The 15,168-nt window shown below is 37.7% G+C and overlaps 1 protein-coding gene across 2 annotated transcripts in view; it reads left to right on the top strand.

Moving 5' to 3' along the window:
* The window catches only part of LOC143021831 (zinc finger MYND domain-containing protein 19-like), a 188,873-nt gene extending 173,881 nt beyond the window's left edge, over positions 1 to 14,992 (top strand). The window contains exons 4-6 of one of the 2 annotated variants that reach the window (XR_012966011.1): positions 1,172 to 1,321; positions 4,872 to 5,253; positions 5,371 to 14,992. Coding sequence is in view for 1 of the 2 variants with exons in the window: in XM_076179598.1 (XP_076035713.1) it covers positions 1,172 to 1,321; positions 5,371 to 5,481 (261 nt within the window). In the remaining variant the exon portion in view is untranslated. The remainder of the gene's footprint in view (positions 1 to 1,171; positions 1,322 to 4,871; positions 5,254 to 5,370) is intronic. The other variant, XM_076179598.1, reaches the window with a different exon arrangement.
* The last annotated feature ends 176 nt before the right edge of the window (positions 14,993 to 15,168 follow it).

Raw genomic sequence — 15,168 nt, forward strand, 5'->3', positions numbered from 1 at the left:
AACAAACAAACCACCGAAGAACTCAGCATCCTAGAGACCTACTGTATCTCTCTCCTCTCTATCTATCCAAACTGATGAAAGGCTTATCTTAGAAAGAATCAGAATACACTTAACATACTAAGTCAGTATGGATTCAAAGAAAGCCACTCCACTATCACTCTGCTCTCAAACACTGGAAGGGGAAACATGGTGAATGAAGCCTTTATTCCTCTTGTGCAATTAGGGTATGTGTAAAGGTTTGGGTTTGTTTCAGTGTCACTAGCTTTTAGATGGGGGAGGGTAGAGAAGGAAGTTGGAATATCTGTGAAAGAATGATTAAGGAAGGATAGTAAAAATTAAAAGTAATCAGCATTCCCATTAGAATTAAGATTAGTCTGCAAAGAATGTTGCATGACTGGTCAATACAGGTCTCACCAAGTCCCTTAAGTATTAGATATATAAAATAAATGATAAACTCAGTATATGTATATAAAAATTGCAGTCTCAGATAAACCATAAAGTGTGCAGTTGCTGTAAGTTTCAATGACAGGAACCCTTCCCCTAGTGGGTAGCAATGGTTGTTAGGCCCTATTATAGGTCTCTCTGGAGAAAGAACTATGAAGTTGTCTGTATTGTATTAATGTGGGGAAGTCTTATGTCACTGGTGTATGATAATAGAATGGGGAGCAGTCTCCATTTGTCAGGTCTCCTTGTGAAAATGTGGAAAAAATATGGTCAAGTTGATAGAAAGAGATCAAGGGCCTTGTCTGAGGGCCTGCAGCTATAGACTGACTGAAGTGAGGGTGTAGATGAATTTTGTAGGTAGGTGGCTGGAGGATTTCTTTTTCATGTCCATCAGTTGCTTGTCATTGGCCCCAAATTTGTAGTTATCATGTACAGTAAGTCCTCATTATACGGTACATATGTGTTCCTGAAAACCTTAATGCAAATTGAAATTACCGTATACCGAACCCATTATAACATGTAATAATAGGATATGGCAGACCTTCTCCCTGCTCTTTCCTCTTCAAAACATGAGCGGATACCGTATCTGTGAATTTTTCTTACGTTGAATAGAATTGAGGGTAGTAATTACTGTGAATTTACTGGATAAAGAATTACCGTATAAGGAGGACTCACTGTATAGTTTTTATTGTTCTAATTTTCATGTATAAAAATGTTTTTGTTTCAGCAATATGGTGATTTTGTTGTTACCAAATACTTCAATGCCAATGGTGAGGTAGTAGAGGATGAAGAGGATTGCTACTATGAATGCCGCTATCCCCCTTGCACTAGTATGGAGAAAGAACTTAGGGAATTTTCCATATGTGGCAGGTGTCAGGTATGTTTCATTTACTGTTACATGGTGATTTAAAATATATATATATATATATTGGCATTTGATATAATAAGTTTGAAGTGTTGGTGTATGAATTAATCTTGTGCATGCAAAAGCACAAAGATTTTGTATTCGTTCTTCTTGTGTAATGAAGTTTATATGGAAGGCATAATTACATTTTTCTTATACTTTCATTTTAATACAAGCATTGTATAGTAATTTCATAGTGAAATAAAAAGAAAGAAAATAGGAACAATAGAATAGTGGCTTATATATTTGAATACAAGTTCAGGAGATAATTTGTAGAAGTTCAGTTTGACAGTCTTTCTTTGACTTCAATCAGAGTTGTGAAAATTTTATTCCTGTGAGGTTTGTAATTATGAATCATTGTACATACATACATATACCAAGGCTTTTTCCTCCTTTCAAGGGAGGTAGCCAAAAAGGAAAAGGCATAAAAATATTCCCACCCATTCTATCCCTGAATAGACTCCACACCCCTCCACCCTCCCTCTTATCTTAGCACTTCCTGGATGACGGGTCATCCCTGCACCTTGTCCACTGCCCTGGTGTCAGAAGCAGTGTCGCAAGACACAGCACATCCACAGCAAGGCCGCTTCATTAAATCGGCGACCCCCCCTCTCCGTCCCCCCATTGCATAAAAGGAGAAGACAGGGAGAAATCCCTTCGAGCTGCGTCAAATTTTGCTCACACATACTACCTCACCCCCCATCCCCCAGCCCATTCCACCTCATGCATCACAACATCATCCATATACAACCATTCTCCATTCACTCCTGTCTTCTGTCCTCTCCTGTCCTTCCTCAACAGACATTCCCCTCTTCCCCATAGCCCCCTTCACCCCATCCATCCACCTCATCCTAGGACGTCCCCTCATGTTCACTCCCTCCACATCCTCCTTCCATACCTCTTTTACTAGTCTTTCTTCACTCATTCTTTCCATGTGTCCAAACCATCCCAATATTCTTTCATCAACCCTATCTCCCAACTCCCTTTCCACCCCTGTTCTCCTCCTCACCTCCTCATTTCTCACGCTATCTAGCCTAGTAAACCCCATCATACTTCTCAGACACCTCATCTCAAACACATTCAAACTCCTTCTCTCTTCCTCACTTATGTTCCATGTTTCTGCCCCATACAGTGCTGTTGGCACAATCACTCCTTCATACAGTCTCCTCTTAGCATCCATTCCCAAATGTCTATTCCTCATTACACTCTTTAATCCACCAAGGCATTTACTTGCTTCTCTCATTTTACACGGTCCACCTTCACTCCACCTTTCCCTGCCACATTTGCACCCAAGTATCTAAAACTATCCACTTCCTCCAATCGCTCTTCCTTAATGCTCACTTCCAGACTACTGCCACTTTCACCCCTTGTACATCTCATCACCTTACTTTTACATACATACATATACCAAGGCTTTTTCCCCCTTACAAGGGGGCTACCTTACTTTTACCCACATTTATCTTTAGCTTTCTTCTATCACATACTCTCCCAAACTCTGTCACCAACTTCCTCAATCCCTCCTCCGATCCTGCCACAAGCGCAGTGTCGTCTGCAAACAATAGCTGGCTCACCTCCCACTTTTCTCCATTTTCTTTAACCATCTCCAATCCCTGACCCACCACCCTCGCATTTACCTCTTGCACCACCCCATCCATGTATAAGTTGAACAGCCAGGGTGACATAACGCATCCCTGACGAAGTCCCACCTTTACCTCGAACCAGTCACTCTCTCCATTTCTAATCCTGACACAAGCTCTACTACTCTCATAAAAACTCTTGACAGCTCCCAGAAGCTTTCCTCCTATCCCGTATATCTGCATAACTTCCCACAGTGCCTTTCTGTCTTCCCTATTGTAAGCCTTTTCCAGATCCATAAAAGCCCAAAAAACATCCATCCCCTTTCCTATAGCTTTCTCACATATCTGTCTCACCACAAAGATCTGATCTACACAACCTCTACCCGTCCTAAATCCACACTGTTCCTCACCAATTACTCCCTCTGTTACCTGCTTTCATCATCTTAACAACTGCCTTCACTTCATCCATCCTTATTTCTCCTCCATTTTCCTCACTCATCACTCTCATTTTCCTAGCACCTCCCACTGCAGCTATCTTTCCCTCCCTATCCTCCTTCACATTTAGCAACTCCTTAAAATACTCTGCCCATCTTTCCCTTACTGCCCTCTCTTCCACTATCATCTCTCCATCTGCACCTTTTACCTTTTCTTCTCTACTTGATTCGCCTCCTCTTCCTCTCTTAATTTCTTTCCAAAACATCTTTTTATTACTTTCAAAATTTTCTGTCATACTCTTACCCCATTTCACATCTGCTCTCCTCTTTGCCTCCTTTACCTTTTGCTTTACTTCTCTTTTCTTTTCTTTGTACCTCTCATATGACTCCCTCGTCCTATTTTGTAACCAACCTGTGAAAGCTCGCTTCTTCTCTTCTACAACCTTCTTTGTTTCCTTATCCCACCATTCACTACCCTTCCTTCTATTTCCTCCTGTCCTTCTTGTTCCACACACCATCCTTGCACACTTTATGACTCCCTCCTTGAACCATCCCCATTCCTCCTCCACACCTAGCTCTACTCTATCCTTCACTCCCTCCCACTCCTCCTTTAGCTTCTTTTTGTACTCCTTCTCCTTTTCCTTTTCATTCAAAGAGTTCACTCTAAGAACCTCCCTACCTTTTGTCCCTTTCCTCTTTCTCCATCTATCCTCCACTCTCAACTTACCTTCCACCAAAAAATGATCTGATATTCCCCCACCCTCTCCCCTTAGCACATGTAAATCCTTAACTCTTCCTATCATAATCCTATTTACCACTACATAATCCATTAACGCTCTATCTACCATCCTTCCCCCCACCACCCTCTCTCATGTGTATTCATGCTTGACTTTCTTCCGAAACACTGTATTTGCTATCATCAACTCTCTAGGCACATTTCCACCATCAACTCTCCACTATGATTCTTTCCTGGAACTCCACATTTCCCAACCACTCCATCAATTGGACCATTTCCTACCCTAGCATTAAGGTCTCCCAGTACTATTACATTGACATTTCTCCCTAAATCCTCTATGTACTCATTTAAATCTATCCAAAAGGCCTCCCTTTCTTCTACACTCTTCTCACTGCTAGGCCCATATGCACTTACAAAGACCCACATCTTCTTTCCCAGTTTCACCTTCATCCACATTATCATTGAGGAAACCTCCTTCCACTCCACTACCCATTTACTTATCTCTTCACTTACTAGAATAGCCACCCCTTCCCTCCCTCGTCCTCTCTTCACTCCTGATAACCTCCCACTTACACTCCCAAACTTACACTCACCCTTCCCTTTCAACTTAGTTTCACTCAAAGCCAACACATCCATCTTTCTTCTCACAAACATACTACCTATCTCTTCCCTTTTACTCTCGTCTGTACCACATCCACGCACATTAAAAGACCCAAACCTTAGGGTGCTGGTCGGAAAACTCCCAGACTCTCTTATGCCTTTACTTTTTCTTTTAGGAATGTCCCCTGTGGGGCTACAAGGAGAAGGATGTCTAGTCCCAATCCTCGTCCCTTTCTTCTCGCCTCTTACGATCCAAGTGGAAATACTTGGTGGCAGTATTCTTTTCCCCCACCACAGGGAATTCCCCCACAGCAGAAAATGAATACTCAGAGAAATGGTACAGGACAGCAACAAGGGGTTGGGGGACAGCATAACGGAGGGACAGTCGTAGTATAAAAGTGTCATCATTTCTCTATGAACAGAGTTTTCCTCTATCATTGACAAAATGATGTGTGGCTCTGGTCCGTAGGGGCGCCCCATATAGACCCTAAAGTATCAACTGCATGCTACTTTGCCACAATAACAAGCAGCCAATACCCCAGACGGACATGAATCATTGTACATATATTTTAATTCATTTGAAGATTCATATAATGAAATTGTAGTTTGTTGAATAGTGCTTCAGATATTAGAATACAAGTCTCATCATATGCAATGTGGTTTATTCTCTTTCAGGAGGCTCGATATTGTGGTACTTATTGTCAGCAGAAAGACTGGCCAGTACACAAAAAGATCTGCCGGGAGAAGAGGAGACCTTGCATTACAGAACGACCACCTGAACGCTAACCTCTCCACACTTAGCTAGTCAGTGATATTGACCATAGATGACTTAGGTTAAATGTGTGAAGCTATGCATGAGAAGCCATATGGTGAAACAACAGAAATGAAGACTTGTTGACAGATGTGAAGAAATTATACATAGGAAACAGTGAAAAGTAAAGAACCATGCATGTTAGGAAGGCAGAAGAATATATGTGCACTAAACCACGAAGTTGTTACTATTCATCTGGCATGAAAATGAAGAACCCTTAGCAAGAAAATAAATGTGATAATTTGGCCATGTAATTGGTGCATCTTTGGGTAGAGGCACATCCGTATTAGAATTTAATGAAGTTGAGAAGTACCTCCCTACATTCTCCCCATTGGCACATTTGTTGGGGGGAATTTAAGAAAATTTGGAGGAGGTAAGCAAAATTGGTAGTCTTTTAGTTATTCCATCAATATGAAGGGATCTTAAAAAGTGATCTGTTTCATTGAAAAATTATCAGAAGAATTATGATGACAAGTGAAGGTAAATATAAGAGGAAAAGTTTGATACAACACAACTTAAGTATGATTGTGTGTAAGTAGCTATATGACAAGCAGGTGACTTATTAGGTGCTTTTTAGAGATTTAAGAGCAGTGATGGCCATTTGACTTGCTCTTCAAACCAGTTGGATAATGCCTGACTAACCCTGTTTTCCTAACCTAGAAAAGTTAACCAGAACCTGTCTAAACGAGAGCTTTTCTAGTATGTATGGGAGAAAAGTTGTTTTCATTGTTTTGTACTTACAAAGTGTCACTGCCGGAATGGTTTTGTTTATGCGTGTGTGTAGAACAATGGACCTACAAAAAATTGAGTGTAAGACATAGAACTGCATGTAGTGAATCCATCACCAATGCAAAATTGTGCTTTATAGTGGAAATCCATCTGTAGTTACTAGGAAAGTTACCAGCCTTCATGAAGCTAAACTCAAAGTGAAAGAAAGTCAACAGTTTCTTTCCCTTTTTTTTTTCTGTCATCTTGATTGAGTTGTTAGATTTGATGGATGAAGTACCATCAAGTAAGAAGGGTGGATTTTTTTTCTTTTTCTATAAAGTTGCCACTACGCATTCGGAAATTTGTGATCTTGGATTTAAAGATCTGTAAAAGCTATGCTGATCCAAATATGGCAACACTGTTGGGATTGACTCTTAGACATGCCTTGGTTGTAGTTCTTTGTCTTTAAGAATCCAACCCTTGTGTTTGAAGTGCAAGAGGGTTAGCGTGATAAAAATTGTCACACATCCATATTTAATGGGGATATTTTCTGTTAGTGCAGATTCACTGAGAGCAATCAATGTAGTGGTTATATTTGTCATTATATATTAATTTATTTATATATTATTATTTTTCATGATATGAAAACATTTACATTCAAATTAAGGGATATGGGCTGCTTTTGATTTTGCTGCTGCATTTACTGTGATCCCAACAAGAAGAACAATTTTTTTTTTATTCCACCTCAGCATCATTTAAGACATCCTTCTGTATAAATTGGCAGGGATGTATGATTATCTACATGCAAGTTAATGCATTCACAGGGTTTTGGAAGGTTTGGTATTAAAATTAATAGTGATAATGTGAGATATAGGAAGTGGTCTGCCTTTATTTTTGGTAGACATTCAGGAGTCATGTCCATTCTGATGTATTCATAAGATATGTACATCAGATAAGTTAAGCCTATAGCTGATGTGGACATGGATGAGTGCAATTTCTGCTCAAGAGTTCATTCCATTGCAATTTTATGGTTAGTCATTGCAGTGTAAATGTTGTGTCCTTGTGGCAGTGTGGTTGTGTGGTAAAGCAATGTGACTGTTCTGTAGTCCTGCCTCTATTGAAAGCAGTGGCCTTGCTGGCTGTACTTATGCAATAGAAACCACGTCTATTGGCGGAGGGAATAAGGGAAGGAGATATATGCCAGGAGTGGAAGGTGGAGAGAAGAGTTAAAGAAGTATGAGAAGAGAGAAAGGAGGTAACCTAAGGTAAAGAATGAAGAGTGGGATGGTTAACCTCAGACAAAATATGAATGTTGAAATAGACTTCAGTGCGGTCAGTCACTGGAAGAGGCTTTGGCTTCTAAGGTTCTCTAACATGTGTTTGTACTTTTTTAACAAAAGGACTTCAGCTCAGCAGTGATGAAGAATAACATATGGTCACGGTTAGAGTGTAATTAACAATTGATAAAGTATCACTCATATTGGATGGTAGATTAGGCCTACCCAAGATAGTATGTCCTTGGTGGCATTGTGGTTTGATGTGATATGCTGTTTTAGGTTTCATGGTAAGATGTGGTATGCCTTAAGTGGTACTGTGGCATGATTTTATGTCACTGGAGTCGCTGTGAGAGAACATGTGCAAGTGATCTTATGTTCTGAGTAATCTTTTTGTGCAAGCTACTCTAACCTAACCAAATTAATGCCCCTAAACCCAGTAGTTATATCTCCCCTTATATAACCTTACTCCAACTCTCACAGCTTTACTGAACCTTAGTTAAATCTAACTTAATGACAAACCATGTTAAGAATGAGAGCACTTACAACGTGTGTGTTTGTTAGAAGTTTGACTGACTCATAATATTCCATGATTTTTATTCCAAGTTAGTGTAAGTAGATTTTTTATGCTTGTAAATGACACTCCTGACCTGACAATTAGGTACAGATTGTAGCAGAATGAAATGTCAGATTGCCTCCCTCTACCACGTTTTGTTTATATTTTTCTTGATTTGATTTTTAAGAAGTTATTGGGTAATTTATTAAGGTGAATAACATAATTTTTTCAGGATTTATTATTTTGCTTTTTTATCTATTGAATAATTCTTTTATAATTATTTTATAATTTTTCATTTATTTGTATATTTATTTGATAGGAGAAATATATTTGTTGATGTAGCACTATGATTATCCATAATTGAGACTAATGGGAAGTTAAAAATCTGCTTCCTAATTGACGGAAAGTGCTTGGGAAAAAATGTGGACCATAGAGAGAGCATTACTGCTATATTTCTGTATCAATCAATGCCGGTAACAGTATTCTACTTCTTCAGTGGAGAGCATGAGAGCTTGTATAAAAGACATGTCATGGTATTTACAGTGCAGTAGTAAGTTGGATTGAAATATTGATCACGACATATCAATAATTTGCTAAGGTCTGTTGTACTAACCCATATGTTTGTCCTTGTTGATTTTCAGTATTTAATTGCCACTAATAATTTATTATTTATTCCTAATTATTGTATATGCTAGTGTATTAATAATAATAGTTTGTTAGCATCCTAGGTACCATTCAGTAACTTTGAGCTAACCTTCAAAGTTTTCTTGAAAAAACTCCAGGATCTGCCTTCAGTGAAACCAAGAGAAAAATAAACAAAGTAAATTGTATTATAGGTTAAGGGAAGGGTTATCAGCTGATGAATAGGATGTCAGCAGACGTGGGATGGGTCAAGGTGTAAGGATTTAAATAGTTCAATGCAGGTTGGTGTACATAGAACTCTATAAGGTAACATGAAATGTGTAGTATATCAATTTTGGAGCTGGATTCATCAGTGTAGTCATGTAGTGGTCAAGTTTTTTTTTCATTCAGTTAATCAATTTAGTGTTATTTCACCAACAGGCATACTATACAATTAGAGTGGATGTCCTTCACTGTATTATTACCCCGAAAGCAGCTTACGGGGAACAGTCATGTAAAAACCAAAGAAATTATGCAATGGCAACTCTGATGCATTTAACAGAGGAAATTTGCATTGCTGATACTTGTAATAAATGGGGTGTTCTCAAGATTATAATTGGTAATTTCATTATATGCAACAAATACAATTAGATGTCCCAACATGCAGTAAACAGTTGGGTATTCCTTATGCTTAGCATGACATTCTCTGTTACAGATCTGGATGTTCCATTTTTTGTACAAAGGGATATATGATCTAGACATAGTTTGAAAACACCCATCTTAAGTCCATACAGGTATGGAGTTCCTGAGAAAGGGATGACCTCTTACTCTCATTAGGTGTCTCTTTCATGCTCAATGGAGTATCCGCTTTTGTGTCTTGATATACCCACTTGTGCTCAGCTGGCCATCTGTGTGAGCATGAGTAGATACCGATGTGTATGTGACACTCAATCCACTTGTGACACTTAGGGTATGTATCTGTTATGGGATATCTGCTAGTCTCAAATGGGGGTATCCACTTCTCAAATTGGGTATCCTCATGTCAAAAATGAAGTATTTACTGCATCTCAGTGGAGTCTGTACACAGTGGAATGTTTGCTTGTGCTTGGTATACATGTCAACAATATTGGGTATCCATATGTGCATAATAGGGAATGTGTGTGCTCATAATGGGGTATCTTACTTGTTCACAATGGGGTGTCTTTTTGTCCTTAATGGGTTATCCACTCATATACATTGGGTTGTTCTTTTACATACATTGAAGTATATTTGTATAAGCAATGGGGTGTCCTTATGCACATGAAAAAGGTATTCATATATACATAATATAGAGTACCACATGCACAATGAGGTTTCCAATTTTGCACAATGGAATATCCATGGCAAGGTCGTGAGGAGTGTTGCAGATTAGAATTTTCACTGAAGGTTGATCCATGGAGTTTGAACTAATAATTAATTACCTTGGTGTCTTCGTCCACTCATATTCACTGCTTTAACGTAGGTCTCAGCACTTAAAAAAATGTCCATCATCCAAAAGATTACCCATGCCCTGGATTTATTGGTGGAAGTTATCCCAAAATGTGCCCAAATTCTTGAATAACAATATAATTTGCAGATACTGTTTGCCTGATGGTCTTATGTATGATATTGGTAGTTTCATATAGGCATATGGTACCAAGAGTTTATTATCATAGTGGTATTAGAGAGATTGATATCAACATGCAGTATTGGTAGTAGTACAATATGATAAATAATTAAGGATGTGTACAACCTGCTGTTGGTACCTAATGTGAATGGCACACGTACAGTAGCAGTAGTATTGACTGATGTGAAAGTGATCGAAACTACTACCACTCTGAAAATGGACTGATGCTACTATGCCCCGTTTTGCAACTACCAATTTAAAGTGACAGTGGTGACTTTTTTTCTAATGCAAAGAAATCAGAGATGACAACCTGCAGCTATTGTTAAATCAGCTGATGTAGATTTACACTTTAAGTAAACTTCATATGAATATTTTGACAGAAAATTGTAGACATGGACCAGCTGTCAGGTATAAAATGAGGCCAGGTTTTAAGGGATCAAGATGATTGTGTGAAGGAGTCCTGTGTTTGAGGTGTTGTGTCTACCAGCAGCTGTTTGGGGTAAGAGTTGAACAGTGAGGAAAATGTCACTGAAAGCAATACTCTTGTCCTTGAATGTACACTAATGTTTCTATCACCCAAGTAACAATTGATGTTCCTATATTTTATCCCTTCAATTGATCTCAGGTGCCAGAGCAGATAATTGCTTTCCTGTTTTCCGTAGCTTTGCTGGAAGTGTTCTCCACTGGGAATTTCAGTCTATGATTTTTATTATTCACTGTGAATGTAGCAGCTGTGATTAGGTTTACTGAAGTTCTTTGTGATATGTAAATTTTTGCAAAACATTTCCATTTTATTTGGTGGTTTTATCATCTTTTTAAGGGAACCAGGGAAGGATGAGATTGTGTGTAGTCTGAGCACCTCCCAAGTAGGGCTTAACATGATAAATGTCTTTATAGTCTCAGCAACTTATCAGGACTTACTACTGTTTGGCCTTAGATATCAAGTTCCAACCATGACAGTGACAGTTTGGGTCATTTAGAAGCATATTTTTTCTTTATTGTTCCTTTTATTAATTTTTTCAGTAATTTGTGAAAATTATCTTTTAACAATTCCATGTAGTCTTACTTAACCATGACAAAAAGATAATAATTTCACAGTCAATTATCTGTGTTGGGAATGCTTAGAAGGGAGAATGCTTTTTATAATAAATCCTAACCTAGAGGCTTTGACCAGAGACCAAGACAGTGTAAATGAGATAATGAATGATTTGAGTTATGAATGGTTCATATTGTAACCAAGTCACTGTAGGAAGTTAACCCTGTAACATGAATTGTCAGCTGAATTACAGATTAGCTGTAGTATTTTGAACATTGAAAATACTTATTTTGTGTTGTCATTCATAGCTAGCTAGTTCAGTATTCATTTGACGCTAATGTGATTGTGAGATCTGCAAAAACAAAATTTGTAGATGAATTTGCAAATACAGCAATTGTCATAAGAATTTATACATGTGGTACATGTATGAGAAATTAATTTGGCATGAAGGGATATTGTTTTGTTAGCTATTATTTCTTAGAGTGGATGAGGGGGATGAGAGTTGCTATGTAATGAAGCATTGGGGGTTAACCAGTTTCAACTGTCAGGCTCTGCTGTGGAAGTGCTGAGTCTTGCTGCATTGCTTCTGATCTGAGTAGAGGGTGGGGATGGGGAGGATCATTCATTTACAGGGAACTAAAATAGAAAACAGTAAATAGATGTTGGGTAGGTGCAGGATAGGTCAAGTGTGGGTGTATGCCTAAACTATTCTGCTCCCTTTATAAGTGGGAAAGGGCCTTTTGGTACATGCATACAGTATTTGCATGTATGTACATGTCTGTATGTATGTATGTTCATGTACATGTATGTACAAAGGGTGCAATATCCTGCTCAGTGGCCACACTGATTGGGTCAGATGCAGTGCAGCATAGTATAACTTCCACAGAAGGGCTTAACAATCAAAGCTGGTTTACCCTCAACACTTGATCATGCAGCCATTCCACATCTTTCACTCATCCAAAGAACAGATACGATGAATGTCTCCTTGGACTGCATCATCTGTTCATCCATTTACTGTCCCCCTACACATACTTCTTTCATTCTTTTTCTTTGCTCTGCTGACATACCATATGCATCATTGTCTTTTCTTTTTTCACCTCATCCATCCATCCATTCATCCATCTCATTCTAGGTCTTCTCAAGCTCATACTACTTATTTTTATGTACAAATGTTTTGTCTTCTTGTTTGGCCTTTTCTTTGTCTAGCAGTAGTAATAAGACAGAATCAACAAGCAACCTTCCCAGACATTTCAGTGTGCTCACACTCACTCCCTCCACAAACATTATGGACCACTCTCCTCTGACCACTACATGCTGATGTTCTTCTGTGCCTGGGTGACATCTTGGCTCCCATTAGATTTTGGAAGGGGACTATGTGACACTATCTTCAATACTATCTACAATAATCTCCCAGCATCCTACAATACATCCATACAAAAGCACACACACGTATATCACCAGTAAACCCTTTTTGATCTAGGCAGTGTGATGGGGGACCCTTCATGCCAGAGGTGCTGACATGGGAAGGAAGATGAAATGGGTTTTAATTGTGTGTAATGTGGATGCATGCTTTGACTCATCTACCCCCATTATAAGAGGTAGAAAGGGTCTTGGGATTCACAAATATATAACTATATATAAATGTGTGTATATGTGTGTATATGCATAGATACATATATACACACACACCTGTGTGTGTGTGTGTGTATATATATATATATATATATAATATAGAATGAACACATCTTTACATCTTTGTGTTTATCAATTGCATAATTACACCTTTGTCTTCACTGGAAAGCAAGGGAATGAAAGGTGTGCTTAACCACCTCACATTGTGAGTAAGTGTGTTTTGGATAAAAAAAAAAAGAAGGAAAAAACAAAGCGAAACATGAGAAAGAACCTCCAGTTCCACATTCATTTGTGATAATAGACATTGGGGTAGTTTATTGGATTGGTACAATTTAATTGGTAAAATTTGGAGGTATAAATGAAATTGTTGAATCAATGCAGGTAGATAGATAACTTTTAATTAGGGTTAGAGTGGATCACAGTAGGTTATTTGTAAAGTTATATAATCTTGTATACCACAAAGATGCAGACAGTTCATGTAATTCCAGGGTGTATATCCAGTGAAGTGACTTGAATTCAGTATGAAACAGTTTGTGAATGAATTAGATACATTGCTCACCTTGGATTACAGTTAACTAGTTATCATTAATGAAAAAATGTTGAGAAAGGAATATGGACAACAATTACAGGTGTTCTACAATTTCTTGTTGAATATAATTATCCATTCTAATGATATCTATTAAATCCAAAAAGAGCCATGTGTCTTTTGTATGAAACAATGTGTGTCTGAATTGGCTGGTACAGTATTATTTTAATTTTAACATATATATTAGGATTCTTCTAACTGCTGTGACATTTTTGGCATTTTATATATTTGAATATTAATGTATCACCTGCCTGATTGTTTCTACACATTTATCTTGTAAGTTGAAACGGGAGAATGGATAAGGTACTCTTTATTAATTTGAGGAGGAAAGAATCAAGGTGTTTAACACAGCTTTTTGAATAGTTATGTGTTAAATGAAGTCTTAACAGCCCATAGACATAATGAAGTTTGGAAATAACACTCAATTTCTTTTCAGATGTTGTCACAATAGTAGATGGGTTGACTTATGATATTGTTACGTTTTATAATTCAACCATGCAATATCACATCATTCTGAAAAATTGTATGAACTGAAGAATATGTTTGCATACAATTTTATATATACGTGCATACAGTAGACTGAATGTAGTCTGTGCAGGTGATTTGCAACAGAGTGCATCAAGGGGTTATGATTAGCAACAATAACAGTAGTTATGATTGTACTAGTTGACACTCACCCTAATTAATTGGTTTATAACATTTGATCTCTTTAATACAATGTAGTTCCTGCTTTGTCCACCTGGGTTAGGGGCAGATCTAACTACTAGACAGATGATACATAAATACTAACAAGAATTTGAAGGTAATTGTTGGATAAAGCATTTTTTATTCATAAGTTTGTGCCTTTTTAATAATATATGGTGAACTCTGAATAAAATGAACAGGTTTGTAACAGATTTGATTGTAAAGATTCGGTTGAAGTTTGTGTTTTGATGGAATTTTTGGGACTTAATCATGATATCCAGTGAATTAGTGTAAATTGCCAACAAAAATGAATTGTGACATAATTTGTTACTAATAGAAAAGTCCACTGTGAAACCATCAGAGCTATATGGGTGAGGTTATTCAGTATTAGACAAGAACAACTTCTCTGTTGTTATTATTAATTTGTCTGGGTATTCATGATATATCCTTATTGCCTATGATTCTAGGTATGGAAATGACAATTTGTACCTAGTATATCAAACTTTTTACACCATTTGGATATAGAATATATCCTATGATTCTTGTGTTGCTTTACTGATTTACAAGTGGTGGTGTCCCCTCCTTCCCAACCACCACTACTACCACCAACCGTCATTGACAAATAGCTAGGTCTATGACAAGCTTAGCTGATATGTAATTCTAGTCCTACTAACACCAAATATATGTTTAATATGAAAGCTAAAAGGATGTTTTATTTAGTCTTTTAAAGATGTGGAATGGAATGAGAATATTTTTAAGGATATATTTTTCAATGATGTGTGTTTGTCATTTATTATGGAACATATTCATGTATTTACCTAGGCGTATTTTACGGGACGAGAGCTATGCTCGTAGTTACCTGTTTCCGTATCTCTCCACATCTAGTTTATTCTTAAAATTGTGTATAGTTCTGGCATTCA

The sequence above is a fragment of the Oratosquilla oratoria genome, chromosome 43, assembly GCF_046742065.1.
Source record: "Oratosquilla oratoria isolate Oo_2021 chromosome 43, ASM4674206v1, whole genome shotgun sequence".
Taxonomy (NCBI): Eukaryota; Metazoa; Arthropoda; class Malacostraca; order Stomatopoda; family Squillidae; genus Oratosquilla; species Oratosquilla oratoria.